Raw genomic sequence first — 21,351 nt, 5'->3', positions numbered from 1 at the left:
GATTTCGTCTTGGTTTGGGAGGAATCTGGCAATCCGTTGAAGTCAGCGGATGGAGAAGAACTATCATTCAGTTCGTCGCGGGACGCACACAGGAAGTGGAGGACAGAGTTCCTGTCCAAACTCCAAGATGCTGGACTTCATCAAGAAATGGTAAATTAATATCACTACACCGTGATGTCCAATTCTGTTTGAGGACTGTATTTCTGGGTTGAAGCTATATTCCAAACAGACTTAAAATTGGTTAAAAAGAAATATCAAGCAAGCATGGAAATAAATGGAAATCCGGAAGAAGAAAACCTGAACCTGGTTTTATACTCAACTTTCAGAATTTTATTTTTTACAAGTGCATTAAAAAGTCTTTACAAGGGCAAGCAAAATACACTTCAGCATAGGCTTATTGAGCAATACAGCACTTAATATGCATTAAGCAGTCATTTAAGAGTAAGTTACATTACTTAAAGATCTTGTAGAGAGCTAAAAAGTTCTCTTTTGCTGCATTTTGCTCACTTTGACTGTCTGATTGGTGGAATTTTTAGCAGTAGCATCATGGGTAATGTAGTTTTTCTGCACAAATTCCATTGTTTTCAAACTAACTGGAAGTAATGTGAACGGATGAACCTCAGAGATCACAACAGGCCTGTTTATCCATTAATGTTGAGTGTTTACTTCTATACTTTTTTTTTGTTGCTTTACTGGACTTCACATTCACATTATTTGTTCAATTCAATATTCATATTTCGTCTTTAAATTTCTCTGTTCTTTGATGATTATTGAGTACTTTATGTGTATGTTTAATGTTTTCAGATTATCAGCTGTGTTTACCATTAAATGGGAATGACATGCATTTAGCTGGCATTTAGTATGCTTTTTGGAATAATGTAAGTAGGATATAAGCATGTGTGTTTAATTTACAAAACTACCTTAAAGTAATCTTTAAAGGTGCAGTAGTTGATCTGCCCAAGTGCTATCCGTTAGCATAATATCTTTGAAACACATTCTCTCTCCTGCTATCCGAAGTCACGCCTCCTGAAATCACGAACGCGCACATTACAGATGACAGTAGACAACCCACTAGTTCAAGTCATTCCCCAGTTGTTATTTTATAGTACTTTATAATAGCCTGTTGTAATTTTATAGTACATTATAATACTACAATTCCCAACAAAAGACTATATTATATCTAGCATGTTTTCAGTTGTGTAGCAAGCTAAATTTGTTATAATGTGTAATATTTCATGCATCCAAGGATCGCTGGTCTCGCTTTCTCATGCGCTTCGTCCTAAAGCGACTACTGTATGCTTAGTGGTTGGCCCGCAGGGTGCAGGAATTACACTTATCACTAAGCCACATGATATTTCAGAACGAATATTCAGAGTAGCATGGTAAACAATATAGGGAGCGTGTCACAGGCCGTCATTGCTCAAAAATGAACCAATGTGAATATAAAACCAACTTCAGCTCAGTAAAGCAGGTAGCTTAAAGCTATTTATTGATGTTTTGTTGTTAAACTAAATAAAAATCTACATTATCGATGCTGTAAAGGCTCCCTTATGAAACTGGAATGTCACATCAATCTTTCGCCGGAAGATTTCAGTTGCTGAACAACACTTCTGTGCATATAACCCAATCGTAAAACAACATCTACATCAGCTTTGTGTGACTAAAATAGCTTTATAACAGAACCTTACCTGTCTATAAGAAATACTTCAGCCATGGTGTCGTCCTTCCTCCAGCATGCAAAAGTAACTCCAATATTCATTCAGGATTTTAAAAAGTTTTGATTCAGCATTTGATTTTACCGATGTCTGCTAATACGGATCTGCTTATACGGATGCACAGATGTACAAATCTACATTTGCTGACAGACAGTTTGGTCTACTTATCCGAATTATGGGAATTATCGGCCTGACAAATTTTAATTGGACGAACATGTTTTGGTCTTATGCCTTACCCAGAATATAAAAATACATATAAATACATTTAAATCATTTACTTAATCTTTACTAATGGAATGTAAAGAGACTTTCAATAAGCACAAGACAATCATCTACTGCACCTTTAATAATAGGATTATAGTGTGTTTTTCCACTGTGTGATGGTCTATGCCTCCGAGCCCACAGAAGTTGACGGCGCTTCTGGACACTGTTAACATAGGGCTTTTCTTTGGCACAGTACACTTTTAATTGCCATTTGTGCATGTAACTACGTATTGTGATACTTGACACAGGTTTGTCAAATTAGTCGTGAGCCCATGTGGCGATATCGCTTATAGATGAATGAGGATTTTTGATGCAGTCCCTCCTGACATGCATTTAGCTGGAAATGACGCATTTAGTTGACATTTAGTCTGCTTTTTTTAATTAAGTAAGTAGCATATAAGCATGTATGTGTAATTTACAAAACTACTTAAAAATTGGGTAGCACTTTATTTTGATGGCCCATTTGAGTATTAGTAGACTGTCTGCTTAATATCTGTTGATACTGCTCCTTCAGCAGATATTTAACAGACTATAAGAAACTTTGTAAGTACATGTCGACTTACACTAACCTTAGCTTTAACCCCAACCTAACAGTCTACTCATAATCTAATGAGAATTAGTTGGCATGTAGATGCAATGTCACTTAATTTAACAAACGGACCATCAAAATAAAGTGTGACCATTGTCTTGGGTTGTAGTGTGTTTGGAAAAGTAATATGTACGGTAGATTATTTTCAATTGTCTGCATGTCTTAGTTAGGAGATCACTTATTATAGTTCTTACACAATTAGACCAAGTATTCATATCATTACTAACAGTTAAAGTTATTCTCAACCTTAATGGGATTATGTAATCAGTGGATTGAGATTCATGGTATTTTATAATGAGTATAAGTATCTAACACACAACATTGCTACCATTTGTATTGAATAGGATAAAAAAATACTATATTTTGTTGAACTGAATGTACAGAATAAAGAACAAACTGACTAGAAGTTCATTTTCTAATGCAATACCTTTCTCCTAATGTGAACTTTTCTCAGAAAGAGGTTGTGCAAGGAAAAACAAAGACTACTTATGTCCTTCTGAGTGCCCCGTGGAATGTTCTGTGTTACTATGCCGAGGAGATCAGCCTTCGAGTGCCGTTACAGGTAAATCCAACACAATCTCACGGCAATTCGTAACTTTTTGATTTAGTGGCTAATTCGTACGAATTCGTACGATCTAATTCGTACAATTTAGTACGATTTGCTCATCCTCCAATGACGGTTGGGTTTAGGGGTGGGGTTAGGTGCCACGCCTCCTTTTTAAAATCGTACAATTTCGTATGACTGAACTCATACGAATTAGCCACTAAACTGTCAAAACGTAAAATACTTACGTTTTCTCGTGAGATCAGGCTGGTAAATCTGACCTCACCCTTTCTATTACAAACTAAATGATACATAATACACACAACGCCCACTTATAGGTACAACTTCTATTTGTGCCTATTTGTAAATATCATCTATATGTAAATATCTGATTCTATTAAATACGACTTGTGTATTATATTCATAGTATATCCATCTGCAAATATCACCTTAAGTTTTCTTTAATTGCACTTTTAACACATATACATACATATATACATATATATATATATATATATATATATATATATATATATATATATATATACATATATATATATACATATATATATATATATATATGTATATATATATATATATATATATATATATATATATATATACATATATACATATATATATATATACATATATACATATATATATATATATATATATATATATATACATATATATATATATACATATATATATATATATATATATATATATATATATATATATATATCCTGCGGGTTAGATCTAAACTGCACTTCTTTGCCTTGTACCTCAACATGTGTAATGACAATAAAGTTTAATCTAATCTAACCTGCTGTTACCAGACTTCACCAATTTTTGCCTTAAGAAATGCCTTAATTTTTATGGCATTGATTTAACAAGGTGCTGCAAATATGTCCCATTCTGTCACATCCCAAACGTGCTCTGTTGGACTGAGAAATGGTGATGGAAGCCATTTTAAGTGTTTTGCTCTTGAAGTCAGTTTGAGATGATTTGAGCTTGAAGTACATTGCAATTTAAGAAAATAGAAGCAAACATAAAAAAACACTAGCAAATTACTCATAATTGGTATAAGGGGCTAAAAGTATGCAAAGAAAATTTCCCTCACACCGTTACACCTCAAGCAGCAATATGAATCATTGATGGATCCATTCTTTCATGCAGTTTAATCCAACACAATCTCACGGCAATTCGTACGATCTAATTCGTAAAATTTGGTACGATTTGCTCATCCCCCAATGACGGTTGGCTTTAGGGGTGGGGTTAGGTGCCACGCCTCCTTTTTAAAATCGTACAATTTCGTACGACTGAACTAGTACGAATTCATACGAATTAGCCACTAAACTGACAAAACGTAAAATACTTACGTTTTCTCGTGAGATCAGGCTGGTTTAATCCAACTTTTGTGCTGTTCTTCTTCTTCTTTTGTTGTTGTAGTTAATCTGCTTCAAGGTTTGATGTGTTGTGTGTTCAGAGATTCTCTTTAGTAGACTGTGGTTGTAAATAATGGTTCTTTAAGTTGCCTTTCCAGTCGCTGAAACCAGTTTGACCATTACATAATGCCCTCTAAATCAACTGCAGCTCACCAAATGTTTTCTTTTTCTGTGAATATGTTTGATTATGAAACCTCTAGTAGATAAACTGTTTTTGAAATACTCAAATGATCAATTTGTCTGGTACCAACAACCATGTCGTGGTCTCAATTAAATAAACTTTCTTTCTCGTCTGATGCTCGGTTTGAACTTCAGCAGAACTTGATCTTGACCACGTCTATATTGCCTAAATGGATTTAGTTGCTGCCATGTGATTGGCTCATTTGATATTTGCATATTTGCAGTTGAAGAGCTGTACTCTATAAAGGTGCTCTAATGCTGATGATACACATGACAATAGACCCTTTTCACGTTTCCAGGTTTTTTCAGTAGCGACATTTTCATAGTTGGTAAACTCAGAGTGCAGTCAATAGGAGACTACAACAAATACTTTATTTTACAATCCAATTAGCTAAAAAAACTCCACGATGGTGTTATTAAGACTTTCAGAAAATGGAAACAACAGTGTGAGATTAATAACGGCAGCCAGAAAAAAAGAACAACTTCATATTTACTGTCCTGCCCATAATCACTGCATTACAAATGCCTTGCACAAGCGGTAATTTTTTTTTTTTTTTGTAATTTGATGCAAAGATGATATAATACACACAAAAAGCATATAAATGTTTAACCTTTTTTTTTTTTTTTTTAAAAGCTCAATATTAAAAAACTTTCAAGAATTTAAGATGCTGACGATCGTTAAACAGATCATATGTTACGGTCACCAGTGATCATAACTCCAAATTACACTACAAATTCGCCATTCATGGACTACATATTCATACATACACTCCGTTCACACACACACACGCTTCCTTATTTCCACTGATTAGACTCCCACAGCTGTTGCAGCTTCTAGAGTCTAGACTGATTACAGACACTATTTATACAGCTCACACTCTCACTTCCATTGCCGAGTCTTGTTATCTGTAAAGTGACATTACAATGTGTTTCTCCTAGTCTTGTTTCTCTGTATTTTGATCTTTGCCTTGTTTACCTAGTTCTCCCTGTCTGCCGCCTGCCTTCCGATCTCTCGCCTGATACTTTTGACTACGATTCTGGACTGCCTTTATACATCTGTTTGCACCTGTGTTGACCATTTCTTGCCTGATTTTGATTAAACCTGCACTTGGATCCGAACTTCAGTTGTCTGTGTCACTCCCCGTGTTACATCATAACAGTGAAAATGGTCTAAAGTTTGGTACTTTCCTATTGATGATGAGCAACAAAATTGTATGCAAATCCTGTTGCCCTAATTAGTGAGACACTGCTCGCTGCAGAGCCACTTGAGTTCCAGCGAGGGGGAGCTTGAGCTCCTCCTCCTATAAGCTGTTTTAATGCACACATCCACCCCACCCCTAACCTCCAGTGACATCACTCGTAGAAGAAGCGCAAGGAAGGAGGAGCAGGAGCTCAAGCTCCCCCTTGCTGGAGCTCAGCTCTGCCCAAGTGGCTCTGTAGTGAGCACCACTTGTAATTAGTGGACCTGTGACTCATTTTGTTCCCCATTGATGACATAATTTCTCAAAGTAGCCTGGCAACCATGCTCTAAAAGTTATCATTAGCATAAGTAGGCCATACAAAAGAGTGTACTGATGTGTTTTAATGCTCTTTCTCTTTTGTGAATTTCAGGTTGTGACGACGCCAATATCAAACTGGTCCGAGACTATCCTAGAAAAACTACACACACCAAACATAATGGCACAAGATGTGCCCAACTATCCACCAGACTACTACACCTGCCCGTTCCGTACCACCAAACTAGAGAGGTAAACATAGATAGATAGATAGATAGATAGATAGATAGATAGATAGATAGATAGACAGATAGATAGATAGATAGATAGATAGATAGATAGATAGATAGATAGACAGATAGATAGATAGACAGATAGATAGACAGATAGACAGATAGATAGATAGATAGATAGATAGATAGATAGATAGATAGATAGATAGATAGATAGATAGATAGATAGATAGACAGATAGATAGATAGATAGATAGATAGATAGATAGATAGATAGATAGATAGATAGATGGATGAAAATCCAAAATAGGATTCTACTGGACTGTTTATTAATATAATGAGGTCCACTGTAAACCCAAATAAGTTGGCAAAACTAAAAAAAAGCATGAGTTTATCAATTACGTCAGTTTTTTAAGTTACGAAATTTCCAATTTTTAAGTAAACAGAAACCTCAATATCTCTATGTTGCAAGATAATTTCTTAAAATATTTAAGTTACCCTGATCATAGAATTTGATAGCAATTAACACGTATATTTTTATTTCTCCCAGCTTTTCAAATTCTGAGTTGCACAGCTCATTTGTTTTAATAGCAATAAACTTAAACATTTGAATTTCACGTATGCTAATGTCAAAATCTAGCAGAACATTTATGCCGTTAACGTTGCCGATTAAAATGAATGGTTGACACGTTGCAATAGCATGCTATATAACCTTCTAAACGGTTAGCAAGTGAAGCTAAACACGTTTGAAACCCAGCATTAGTGTTTACGTATATTAAGTGTTGCTAGTAAGTTTGGTTTGGTTGCGCAGTAATATTGTATGATAACATGCATATATTCTTATTATATCAACTAGCTAGTTCATCCTACGTTTCAATTTATAGTGAGGAAAGAATTAGAATAGGTTTTTCAAACATTTGTGAAAAATGGGCGGTTCCCATTCATTTTGAGCTCAAAATAATAAAGTAATTATTTATAGGGAAATCATTTCAGACATAAATTAACATAAAATTGTATTTTTAAAAAATATAATTTTGGTTAATGTGGTTAATAACATGAAAAAAATGAACAATACATTTATTATATTAAAACTTTGTTCCTATTACCTCAGTGCTTTAGCGAATATTAACAAGCATGAGTTTGGATTTTATTAATGCATTAGTAACTGTTAAACTATGATTAATAAATGCTCTACAAGTATTGTCCATTATTAGTAATGTTAGCAAATGCATTAAAGTTAATTAATGAACCCTTAATGTTAAGTGTGAAAATTATTGTTATTTTTTTTACTGTTGATTGAAACATAACCAGACAGCTTAAGCCAAACCCTTAGCGGTTTGCAAAGAGGATCAGAGCCTGTCATGTAATATGTAAGCAATACAATTTATTGTTTGCATAGTGTCAGCACCACCTTAAAGACAAACACAACACGCTCTCCCAATACATACTTATGCAAAGTGCCTCTTGTGTCAGTCTGACACCATATTCTTACACACACACACACACACACACACACACACACACACACACACACAAACACACACACACACAAACAACGTTGTGCCTATATGCAGTTAAATTATATTTAGACAATTTTAAACAAATAGGACTTAAACATACATAACATATTATTGATTATACACACACATTGCTGAGTCCTAACATTATGACCACCTGCCTAATATCCTGTAGGAGCAAGGCCCTGACTCAGTGATGTGGTGATAGGACTTCTGGGATTTCTGGAACCATCATTTCAGAGGAAGGTCTTACAGTTCCCAGCGATGTAGTGGCGCAAAGCCACTTATTCAAGTCAAACCACAAAATGCTTGATCGGGTTCATGTCGGGTGAATTTGAAGGCCAAAACATGAACAGAAAGTATTACATGGCTGGCTGGTCAATCGCTGAATAACCTCAAACCAGACCACTTATCCACATTCCAGTCTCAATGATTTTGGACCCACTTCATGCATCCTTTATCAAACTCAAAAAAAATCTGCATATTTAGATAGAATAGAAACGAGGCAACAATTTTGAATCATTTCAGTGAATTGAAAGTCTAATGAGGCCTTATTAAATCAAAATGTTATATAACTAATGCTAATAATTAGACGAATAGGTAGACTTAATGGTCATTCTATTTCTAATAAACAGTGGTGTAGGATCATACTCTCGGTATACTCACTTGTTTTGGTGATTAGACTTCCCTAACTTTTGCCTATTGAGTATTTGAGTTTTTTGAAGATCACAACAAATCAGCTGAATGATGTCTCGTTGAAACGTTCAAGTGAAATTATAAGACAGCATGGGCGTCGCTTTAGCCCTCCTATATTTCCATTCAGCCCCCTAACACTTTTGCGATTACCTGTACACTACTAAATGATCGCCTCACAGTCCCCTTTAAATTTGATATAAAAACGGCAACAGAACCCCACTCCTGAACCCCACTCCTGAACTCGTTTTTTAGATAGTCAGCTAACCACAGCTGTGCAGTGTGTGTGTGTTATAATATATATATATATATATATATATATATATATATATATATATATATATATATATATATATATATATATATATATATATATATATATATATATATATATATATATATATATATATATATATATATAAATCAAATGAATCAAAGATACATTGATTTTGTCGTTTCTTTGCCTAAAATTTGGATTGGGGCAGTAATAGTACACCCCTTATTTTTTTTAGGACTACACCACTGCTAATATATAAATAAAATACACTATAAAATAGGAATACAATTTAATTCTACAGCTGTCCTGCATTTGTAGTGCCAGAAGAAAGTTTTTTGAAGAAAGTAATTTGCTCTTAATTAGGATTTTTTTTTAAATCAAAACTACAAGAACACTGATTATTATAATACTAACTTCAAACATACCTCTGCTTTTTATTTGTGTTTTATAAAACCTTGATGATGTTTTGGAGTTGTGTATTCATCCTTTGGTTATCTCATTTGTCCTGTTCTCATCTTACATTCAGAGATGTGTTGTGTAATATAACTTCATTCATGAAATAGCCTCTGCGTGCATATACACTGTTGTGAGTGTAAGTGTGTATTCATTACTTAATATTCTTCTCCTAGATTTCTTGGTCATGAAAACAAGGACACTTTTTTCAAAACCACACAGAGACACCAAATAGTAAGTTTCACAAGCTGTTCCTGAAATTTGATGAAAGTAAACATTTTATTTTGTGTTCAATTCTATATAAGACCAATTAAGCCAAAGCTAATCAACATTGCATCTCTATTGTCACTCATTTTTAATTCATTTAACAAATTATTTATTGATTATTTGATACTTGGAGATATATTTTCCACTATGTTGCGCATACAGAACTGATCTGTCATTTTCTATGATTATTTTTAGCTATATGAGATTTTAGCCAGGACTCCATATGGAGCGCTGAAGAGAGGAGAAGTTGGCATTGGCAGGCTTGTTAGTGAGAAAGTTCTCACTGCTGCTTTTCCCTTACATGAGGTATTGGAGGACATCATCTGATACATCATCTGATACATCATCTGTTTCTTTACATATGCAAACTCTAACACTTGAATCAACATGAAAGGTAGTTTGACTTTAGTTACCTTTATGCTCTGCATGTTTCATAAATGGGCAACCCAGTGGCGCAGTAGGTAGTTGCAAGAAGGTCACTGGTTCGAGCCTCGGCTGGGCCAGTTGGCGTTTCTGTGTGGAGTTTGCATGTTCTTCCCGTGTACGTGTGGGTTTCCCCCACAGTCCAAAGACATGCGGTACAGGTGAATTGGGTAGGCTAAATTGTCCGTAGTGTATGAGTGTGTGTGGATGTTTCCCAGAGATGGGTTGCGGCTGGAAGGGCATCCGCTGCGTAAAACATGTGCTGGATAAGTTGGCGGTTCATTCCTCTGTGGCGACCCCTGATTAAAAAAGGGACTAAGCTGACAAGAAAATGAATGAATGAATGAATGTTTCATAAATCCCAATAGTCTTATTGTTTAACACAGGGGTCACCAAACTTGTTCCTGGAGGGCCGGTGTCCTGCAGATTTTAGCTCCAACCCTAATTAAACACACCTGAACAAGCTAATCAAGGTCTTACTAGGTACTCTTGAAACAATCAAGCAGGTGTGTTGAGGCAAGTTGGAGCTAAACCCTGCAGGGACACCGGCCCTCCAGGACCGTGATTGGTGACCCCTGGTTTAACACCTTCATGACATTCATGAGTTTTCGTTCTGGTAAAATTCCAACAATCTACGTTGTTTTACTTGGTAAAAACTGCTTAGTTCCACACAATTCCTTGTTCATTCACAATTCATGCTGTCCCAAAACAAATTGATTAAGTTAACTTAATTGTTTTCACAATTTTAAGTAAATTGAACATGAAAAAATTAAGTTGTCTCCCAAAAAACTCAAGTATTGTGTTGATTTGCTCATTTTAAATAAGTGGTTTGAACAAGCATTAGAAGTCTTTTGTTTTAAATGTGTACACAACATCCAAAATGAAAAATCATCACAAAAGCATCATTTCATATGGATTCTGAAATGGTGAGGGTTGTTTTCTTTGCATTAGGGTCCATTTGAGATGCCAAAGACCCCAGAAGATCCACAATGTCTGAACATGAGGCAGATCCTCCATCACTACTGGGCTCGCTGGGCTTGTTGGAGGAAATACCAACCTCTGGATCACATCCGTGAATACTTTGGAGAGAAAATAGCACTCTATTTTGCATGGTTGGGTATGATTGAACCAATCTGTTTATCTGTCATTTTATTTACTTAATATGCCAACTGAATTCGTTAGATAAATTAGATAACTAGATAAGAAAGTTGAGTAACATTACTACTTTCTGTTGTCTGCAGGTTTCTATACTGGTTGGTTATTACCAGCAGCGGTAGTGGGTTTTATTATATTTCTGTTTGGTATATGGCTGATGGTCACTGATGTGCCAGCGTAAGTATTATCACAGGCTTGCTAATAATGGCATAATATTGACAGTTGTATCCTTGACCACTGTGATTCATGCTGGTATCTTCTCCACAGGGAAGAGTTGTGCTCCAGTGGAAATGCCTTCATCATGTGTCCACTATGCAACATCTGCAGCTACTGGAACCTCTCGAGTATCTGCTATACTTATAAGGTGACTCTTCTACAAGTTTTTGAACAGTGGAATTAGTAAGCCAAGAATAAAATTACTCAAAATAAGTGTTCATAAATTTGCAATAGGCAGGCTTGCTATTTGACAATGGAGGAACTGTGTTCTTCAGTATATTCATGTCTCTGTGGGCCGTCACTTTCCTGGAGTACTGGAAGCGGACAAGCTCTATACTTTCACACCGATGGGACTGCTCCGAATTTGAAGAAATAGAGGTGAAAAAGTTGGTTACAGAGTGTCAAAAGCTTAATACTTACTTGTCCTCAAGTTTGAGGAATGCAACACATATTTTGGCTAATAGAAAAGGTATAACATAATGTACGTTGATTGCTTTCCATATTTCTATTCTAATATTAGGAAAGGCCAAGACCAGAATTCACAGCACTGGCACCTATGACAGTTCGCAATCCTGTGACTGGGGCTGAGGAGCCTTACTTCCCAGAGACCCGTCGACTAAGTCGTACTCTTACCGGCAACATGGTCATCATTCTAATGGTAAGTCCACTGGTTTCAATTTTTGTAATCTTTAGTGATTGTACTCCACCAATTCGCAGCTCCACTAGTCCAAACCAAGCAAGCCAGATGTTACAATGCTATGGACAAACTTCACCGATTGACTAAAGTGAAGAAAAGTAAGCTTTGAGAGAGAAACCTGGCTCAGCTCGGCAAGCTCTGGCCAAGCATCTTGTGCAGAGCTCCAGTCTGGACGTCAGAGGCTTGAGAACGTACAAGTCCAAGTAGATCACCAGTTTGATGTTCAGACTAGCCGACGGGATCGATGCAAAGAATAGTCTGTCTCTGGGATCTTTGCAGAATTGAGTCTTATGGTCTTGACTTATTGATGACCTTGACAGTTATCTGCTCAGGATATGTTCAAATCGATAATTAAGTAGACCTAAGAAGAAACAATCAGCTAACATGAGCATGCCTAGATGCCTTTCAAGTTACATTGTCTCTTGGGTAATTGTTCTCAGGTCTAATTACCTTGATTATTGCAGCTAAACAAACCTTTAGAAGACTTGGATTAGTTTGGAGTTTGTGTTTTAAGTATGTTTTAAGTGTATGCTGATGCAAAGAGATGTGTCTTTTATCTACTTTTAAACTGACAAAGTGTGTCTGCCTATCAAACTGTACTAGAAAGTTCCAGAGTTAAGGTGCAAGATATGAGAAGAATCTGATATCCCACAGTTAATTTGGATATTCTAGGAATAATCAATTGTCTAGAATGTATTTAGTGTAGTAGATGTGAGGGGGTGTAATGCATTAGGAGCTTACTCAAATTCTGGGGAGCTAATCCTTTCAGGTCATTCAGTGATCTAAACAAAAATACTAAATTGCAAATTCATTGTGCTTTCAGATTTCCATAGTTTTGATATTCCTGATGGCCATCATACTGTATCGGACCATACTAAGCATCATTATCTACAGGTCTCAGAGTGCCTTCTTCATATTTTCAGTAAGATTCTTTCTGTTCCTTTGTATGCCTGACCTGTTCATGATAATCAAATATTTGGAAGTGATTGTGGCCAACACTTTATTTGGATAGTCCGTTTGTTGAATATACTGTAAGTTACATTGCGTTTACATGCCAACTAATTCTCATTAGATTATACATAGACTGTTAGGTTGGGGTTAGGGTTGGGGTTAGGGTTAGTGTAGGTTGACATGTACTTGCCAAGTTTCTTATAGTCAGTTGAAGGTCTGTTGAAGGAGCATATAAACAGATATTAAGCAGACAGTCTACTAATACTCAAATGGACAATCAAAATAAAGTGTTACCATAATCGTTACTTGAAAGCGATCTCTAATTTCCCCATGGACATACTGGACCAATAAGTTTTATCCATGGAGGGATCTGCTGAAAGGTCTTTGTGTCAGTTACCACAGGACACCCTAGCCAACATCTGACTAGAATCCAGCTATAATTCAAAAGCTGACACAAGCTAAAGCTAACCTTTAAAACTGATGCAGATCAAATATTGCTTAGCCATTGTAGATTTCTTTTTTACTTAAAGGTCCACTAATCAAGATTAGCAAAACAAAGTTGATAAACATGCTCATACACCAACAGGGACTTTTTCTCTCCTGTAGGCTGGAAGAATAGCTAGCCTCACTGGTTCAATGCTAAATTTACTGGTTATCCTGTTGTTGTCACGGCTTTATACTTACCTGGCCCAGTGTCTGACAAGATGGGGTAAGTTATCACATCTACACATAATATTTACCTATTTCCTAATGACCAAGTATTATCAACTTTTCTTATATTAGAAATGCACCGCACCCAGACAGAATATGAGAATGCATTCATCCTCAAGGTCTTCATCTTCCAGTTTGTCAACTTCTACTCATCTCCTGTTTACATTGCATTTTTCAAGGGCAGGCATGTATCTAAGCACTACAAATGAATGAATATTTATGAGGACTCAATATTTATATAATATTTGAACTGTTCTACAGGTTTGTTGGATACCCTGGAAGCTATAACACATTACTAGGAATCCGAAATGAGGATGTTAGTGTTTACTCTTTTACAAAGCTAATCTTCTCACTAAATAACACAGGAAAAATTATTTGAATAACTCATTAATATGTGGTTTCTGTCCTTGTTTTATGTAGTGTGGTGCATCTGGATGTCTCATTGAGCTAGCTCAAGAGTTGTTAGTAATCATGGTAGGCAAACAGGTGATCAGCAACATCCAGGAATTTGTATTACCGTAAGTCTGTATGCTCAATGCTGCTTCTTACAGGTTTTGTTTATACATTTTAATATATTTTATTACATTTTATATGAAGAATTAGACCCAAGAATTATCACTGTCTTTTAAACAGTAAATTAAAAACATGGTGGCACAAGAGGAAGTTAAAGCCAGCTCCCAGTCAGGAGGTAATAGATGAACCAGACACCAATTCACAGATCAACCCATGGGAAAATGACTATCAGTTGCTGGTGTGCGAGGGACTGTTTGATGAGTATCTGGAAATGGGTGAGTTTTCTGGTATCCTGTATTATTGTTGATGGTTGAATTTTGGAAAGTTATAAGAGGTGGAGACCTAGAACCTAGTAGTCAAAGACAAGGGCAACACTGCTTGTCTGAAGGACCAAGGTAACAATGAAGGTGCAGCTGTTGGTTTAGAAGACAAATGTGGAGCTGGTCTAATTGAGGACAAAGGCAGAATCCTTTGGAGCTACCGAGGTAGAGGGCTAAAGCAGTCAATTCAACTCTGTTCCTTGAGATCTACTTTCTTGCCGAGCCCCTGATCAAAAACAAGTGAACCAACTAAGAAGGCTCTGAAAGAGCATTTGATAATTACAGATACTGTAGGTGTACTTGATCAGGGATTGCATAAAGATAGATCTTCAGAAACAGGTTTGATGATGTTTGGTCTAAGGCAAGATCCAAGAAGTCTTGTATTTCTGAAGGAAACTGTAATACTGTATGATGAGTTGTGCCAAAGTTTAACTTGGCACTGATGGTCTTGCAGCTTTCTACTCCCTCCATCTTTGCCTGTGTAATTTAGTTTCAGGTATATTGATGTAATGATCCCCTAGCTCTAGCTTGGCCCCTCAATCCAATGGATCCTCCTTGGCTTCATGCTTCCTTGTCTCCACCATGGTCTATAAGCTCCTAGGTCTCCACTGGGATCTATTAACCGTTTAACTGAATCTTGGTCTATCATCTGGCTTTGGCCCATATGTCGCGTTGCTTTTCCATTCCTTAAACTCTGCCTTGACCCTAAGTCACACTGGCTTTTGCTCCCACAAATTGCAGAGCCCCCATCTCACTGTGTTACCATGAACCTACATATTATCTTGACCCTCAAACTCTTTCTGTGTCACTCCAGGTCTTCATCCTCTTGATTCTAAACCTGAGACTCTATCACTCCTCAGTTCTTTGGACTCCCAACTTTACCCTGACTTCTCCATCCATCCATTTTCCTGTGGGCCTTTGACCTGGGTTAACTCTGAGTCATTCAATGGTTACTATTGCCATCATCTACTCCTTGGCTAATCCCATTATTATCCCTGGCATCTCTCTCTTTCTCCTGCAACTTAGTCCTTTCTTACAATGCACCCTTCATTCTGTCCCCCCATGAAAATTCCTTCTACCCCTTTTCTAGTGATCCTTGTAGTTGCTGTTAATGGAAGCATCAACATAGAAGAGGCAGTAATGTTAAGTTTATGCTCTATTTTATTGACGTTTGGTTTGCTTGCTTGTTTTTCTGCATTTTTTTTACCTCTTTCGTACCTATTTTCTAAATTGTTTAAAGAGCCCCTATTTTGCATTAATTAAGGTTTTGGTTTTGGGGGTCTCCAACAACATGCTGATAAGCGTGCAAGGTCAAAAAACACTTTCAATGTCTTATATTCTGCATTTATTTTTACTTAATTATCCCCGCGACTCCCATATGAATCGTTCAGCCATTAATTTATTCCCAAACCCCTTCTTAGCGCGAAGCTAATCTCCGCTGTTATCTGGGTTATCTCCACCGATAACCCAGTCTATTGCGATTGGTCGAATGGGTTCAGCACAAGACAGAAAGAAATGCCCACCACGGCTACAGTAGCTACCGAGCCCACTGCAGGAATGCAATGCAGTTAAACACCAGCATATTCCTCTACTCTAAACCCTAACCCCAAGTATTAACAACGACACACATTCAGTATTAATCCACACAGTGGCAAAAGTTGAACTATGTTGAAAATTGACCGCGCCACAAGTGAGGAGCATCTGATGGTGGCATTAGCAAAGGCAAACAGCAGAGGATCGCCAGTTCAGAAACACATTTAAATTGGAAAAGGAAGAAGCACGCGACAGGTTTTTAGCATAGTTTTCGACGCGATATGTGAACCGCCCCTTACAGATTTAACCTGAGGGATACAGTACAAGCACTGATCTATAATAAATACGTGATTACAAGCCGCGCAGGGCCATTACAACTTATAACACACAATTAAACACATACTTTGCAAATAACTTTGCAAAAGTACTAATTTTAATCACACTTACATGTTATGATCCAGAGGAAGTAGAAACTGGTCCATTTGAACTATAAAAGTTACTGACAAAGTTCTTGTCAAGGTCTGACAAAGTCCCATCGTCTCTGCTGCTCCTTCAATAACAAACGGCCGACGAATCCCACGCTGCAGCGTAGGTTATTGTATCAATCATCAGAAAAATTACAGGAACAAACACAGCACTAGGTTGTATACTGTGGTATTGTTGTGAAAATGAACTTTAACCCTTTATTCCCCGCAGCCGAATTTCCATCTATCAGTGATCATCATCTTCGTTTCAGTCCCGTGATCCCCCGCGCCTCCTCTAGTGTCTGAAGTGAAAGCGTGTGCACATTTTACAGGAACTGGAACTACATATGTGATGATGTACCGAATCAACGGCGATGCGATGAAACAAAAGATCTGAACCCAACTCGATTCATTTATTCGACTCTGAGTCAACTATTTCGCTAAAGAATCAGTAGTTTTAAAAAAGGTGCACTTTTAGATGTAAACCTCAGCTGGATGTTTTAATTCACCTAAAGCTGTGTTACACACTGCATGGAAGGTTATTTTCAAAAAACCCATAATTCACCTTATTCTCCGCGGACGAGTGGGCGCAGCCATTTGAATCATTTTGTCTCGAAACTTCCGGTCTCATTCACTTCCATTCATTTTTAAAGGTTAAAAACAGCTGGTTTTGCTGCTTGGTGTTGCAAACTGATATTTTCTTATTATATTTTTCTACTTTGTCTGTATTGTAATGCAAACACTTGTTTGTAGAGTAAGTAGTTTGACCGTTTTTTTCCGTTTATTATTCCTAGTCATTTCTCCCATTGGCAACTGAATCGGAAGTTCTAAAACAATCGCAAAAACGCGCACACTTCCGCATTGAAGAATAAGGTCAATAGGGGCTCTTTAATAAATTATGTACACCTGCACTTGTTTTTTTGTCCTCTACATTTATAGGCTCTCAGTTTAGCTCTTCTCCCTTGTCCAGTTTTGACGTATGGTTTAGAATGATGGTTTTGCACTTGCATTGGATTAACTTTTATCATTTAACTTATTAAAATGTTTGGACCTTAATCTCCTCTTACTTGCCTGACTCGCTCAATGTGTGAATACTTATTATTAATAATACATCACGCCTTTTGTTTTCACTCATTACAGTTAGAGGTTTTTACTAAATTGTTTAAAATGTTAAATAATATTATACTTCAGTAAATTAGTACAAATTGACGAATGCATTAGGATTTCAAAGATGTTTATTATATTAGGGTCACAGACTTTATCCAGTGGTTTAGTGGCTCTGACAGTTCAGCTATTACCATAGAAATGATCCAATCAGATTACGTCTAACAACTGCTTAAAGCTACGGTCACACCGGGCTTTGTGTGTGCGAAATTCTGTCGTGCGGCGCTGCGAAAAGGGGCGGGATTAAACAAGATGATTAGACATTTTAAAAAGCGAGCGATTGCTCCATGTTTTGAATTTCTGTCCAGAGAGGTCGTGTTTTGATCCTCGATTGGTCTCATGCAGTCAAGTTATGCGATTTAGCAGGTCAGAGTTCACCAAGCTTGAACTTTGCACCGCAGCAACCTGCGAAACTTGACACTGCGTTTCCGGTCTGACGCATTCGCGTGCGTATGAATGGAAGTCTATGGGAGGAAAAGTCAAGTGTGACCGCAGCTTTAGACAGGTTTATTCTATGCAAATCTTGATCATTTTATTCAGTGTAATACCTCAATGTCACAATCCTGCTTTATATTCTTTTGGTTCTCATTGCAGCTTATGAAGAAGTTGGTTATGAGAGAAGATTCTTTTTATATTTGCAGTTATATAATACATTATCTACCATAATACAAAATATAAACATGTCTTATAATGCGATCAAGCTGAAGGCCACTGGGGTTTGGTTCAAATTAAATGCTAATTTTGAGTTTCTTTATCTCCTTAGTTCTGCAGTTTGGCTTTATTACCATCTTTGTAGCAGCCTGTCCCTTGGCTCCATTGTTTGCTTTGATAAATAACTGGGTAGAGGTCCGTCTGGATGCCCAGAAGTTTGTGTGTGAGTACCGCAGGCCAGTCGTGGAAAGAGCACAAGACATTGGCATCTGGCTGACCATCCTGCAGTTCATCTCCTATCTGGCTGTCATCAGTAATGTAAGTATTTCAACTGTTTATTGTGGCATCTGTATTCATTATAATATTCTGCAGCTTCACCTGGATGTGAGATTCATAACACAAGTTGTAATAAGAGTAATACCAAAATATCTCATGAAACTTGATTTACTCGTCAAATTTAAATCGCTTTCCAGTGAATTATTTTTTTTTTATAACAGATAGTTCAAATTCAGAAAATAAGGGTGTAGTTTTACAACTTTTTTGTCACATAAATAAATTTTTTTATATATATAATTACTGTAAATTGTTGTCAGTATCCTTCATCAGCTTTGCAGTATGCGTGCCAGTGGTAAATTTGGCCCAGCTATCGCTGTTAGTCTGATTAACACACGTTTACGTATTTTATATATCGCTTTTGATGTCTAAAAATAAAGTTAATTAGATAAATTGAATATCCTGTTATGGCATGTTTGGCATCTTGTTCTATTGCCAGGCTTTCCTGATTGCATTCACGTCGGATTTCCTGCCACGCCTCTTTTACCGCTACACTGCGGGTAGCATGAGCGGATACATCAACTTCACACTCTCAGTCGCCCCTGCAAACTTCACCCAGAATGAGATGTCATGCCGGTAAAAATCCAACTGTTTATACACTATTCAAATGTTAATGGTAAGTAAGATTTTGTACACTCAGAAAATGGAAGGCTCTCAAAGCATGTGCCCACAACTGAAAATGCAACCTCCGATGGACAATAGCAGACTCAGAAATGAGTTCCACATGAGGTGGTTATTAATTAGCAAAAACATAAACATTATGAACATAAACAATAGGTGAGCGGGTTACAACCCCGTGTCCTAATGACACGCTACGTGATAAGATTTGTGTGATCAGCAATTTTGCTGTTTGCACCAGACGAAACACGACAGAAATTTAAATACAGCCATTCAGACGCACAGAATACTACACTGCACCCCAGCAAAATGGTAAGGTTTATAATCTAACATTATTTACATTATTCAATGGACATGCTGAATCACTGATATGTGTTGGTTTGAGTCACAGTTCTGAAGTTCAATTTCAAGCAGTTTATTTCATTTTCAAGATCTAATGTGAACTATCTGCTGCTGCTTTCCGTAGTATGGCAATAAATGTCATGTAAAATGGCTTTCAAGCTCACATTATACTCACATTTAACACTGAATACAGACCTCCTAGTTTTTCACAAATTTTTGTGATTTTTCGCAATAAAAATGACTGATTTTGGAGGTAATTCCGAGAAATTTGCAGACAATTTTGCGATAATAAGTATATATATATATATATATATATATATATATATATATATATATTATTTACTATATTATGTAGCCTTCTATGTTAGGTGTGCAATCTGACACAATGAGACAAATCATGAAATTAAAGCTTCTTTATTTTGGTCTCTTGTCAAGACAAGATCTAAAACACATCTAAAATAGTAGGGATTAAGCTAAAAGAAGGCTGTATAACTCAAATTTTATGCACAAACTTACCTTTTCTCTCTCTCAGATTTCATCACCGGAGAATCTGACATATACGGCACTCAAGACATGCGTTAGGGCTTCCTCTACTGTAATACAGTTAAAACACGGATTGCCGTAAAACTCATCGCAGGGAAACGTTTTCTCTCGTTTGCAGGAAATAAGTTAAACAAAAACATTTATCGATTTCATGATAAACATCGTAATACCAGCCATACACTTAAAGAACAAATAATGTCCTTCAATTCGGTCACGTCCAGCAGCCGTCATCCTGAAACCAATCTCCATCATTGTAAGCTGCTTGCTTTTCTGTCACACTTTTTTGCACTCACAAAACAGTCAATTTGCACCACAGGATGTTTAATCGCATCTTTGCATTGACTTCACATGTAAATCTCTTGAGCTTCACAGGCTGCAAAACAAACCCCCCCCTCCCCTTTCATGTAATGATTGTGAGGGTACAGGTGAGACGTCATTTTTTGAGAGAGACTCAAATACGCCATGTGCGCTCTGTATGCAACGTCTATAAGTCATGTAAAACAATAAATTGCAAACTGAAATAAATACTATTTGATTATATGGTTTGGAATTGGATGTTTGATGAGATTATTTGCATTTTTTGTGATTATATTTAACGTTTAATTAAGAATTTAGCAGGATCGTGAAAATTTTGCGACTTTTTGTTCATTTTTTGTTGGAGTCAGCGATCGCGGAATCGCGAAAAACTAGGGGGTCTGTGAATAAAGCACATGAGGTGTACCTGAGGTGATCATTGTCAGTTTATTCTGTTGTTCACCTGTAAGAATTCGAAGCCGTCTCTAAAATATAAATTTCAAGTGTTGGTTAGGCCAAAAACTCCTATTAGGATGGGAAATATTTCCTATATCGCGTGTCATTGCTTTTAGTTAGAAAATGGCTCTAATCAGCCTTTGGCTTGATAGTTAGGCACACTCACGTCAATCTGGCAACCTTGCATGGGCTCGTCAGAGGATGAGCCAGGTGAAAATGTGTTTTGATCCAGGAGTGCAATACCTAGTTCAACCACTGGGTGTCAAACTTTTGATTATTTTTCTAATC

The 21,351-nt window shown here is 36.7% G+C and overlaps 1 protein-coding gene across 1 annotated transcript in view; it reads left to right on the top strand.

Annotated features, from left to right (window-relative positions):
- Positions 1–21,351, top strand: part of ano7 (anoctamin 7) — a 32,618-nt gene that overhangs the window by 7,929 nt on the left and 3,338 nt on the right. Inside the window, exons 4-21 of the mRNA XM_056474062.1 lie at positions 2–150; positions 3,023–3,130; positions 6,355–6,491; positions 9,589–9,646; positions 9,875–9,985; positions 11,054–11,219; positions 11,344–11,434; positions 11,525–11,621; positions 11,708–11,851; positions 11,994–12,131; positions 12,994–13,092; positions 13,728–13,830; positions 13,905–14,016; positions 14,094–14,148; positions 14,253–14,350; positions 14,466–14,620; positions 18,590–18,795; positions 19,250–19,386. Of these exons, the coding sequence (XP_056330037.1) occupies positions 2–150; positions 3,023–3,130; positions 6,355–6,491; positions 9,589–9,646; positions 9,875–9,985; positions 11,054–11,219; positions 11,344–11,434; positions 11,525–11,621; positions 11,708–11,851; positions 11,994–12,131; positions 12,994–13,092; positions 13,728–13,830; positions 13,905–14,016; positions 14,094–14,148; positions 14,253–14,350; positions 14,466–14,620; positions 18,590–18,795; positions 19,250–19,386 (2,164 nt within the window). The remainder of the gene's footprint in view (position 1; positions 151–3,022; positions 3,131–6,354; positions 6,492–9,588; positions 9,647–9,874; positions 9,986–11,053; positions 11,220–11,343; positions 11,435–11,524; positions 11,622–11,707; positions 11,852–11,993; positions 12,132–12,993; positions 13,093–13,727; positions 13,831–13,904; positions 14,017–14,093; positions 14,149–14,252; positions 14,351–14,465; positions 14,621–18,589; positions 18,796–19,249; positions 19,387–21,351) is intronic.

This window comes from Danio aesculapii, chromosome 15, assembly GCF_903798145.1.
Source record: "Danio aesculapii chromosome 15, fDanAes4.1, whole genome shotgun sequence".
NCBI classification, from domain to species: domain Eukaryota; kingdom Metazoa; phylum Chordata; class Actinopteri; order Cypriniformes; family Danionidae; genus Danio; species Danio aesculapii.
This window is presented reverse-complemented; position numbering and strand designations above follow the sequence as displayed.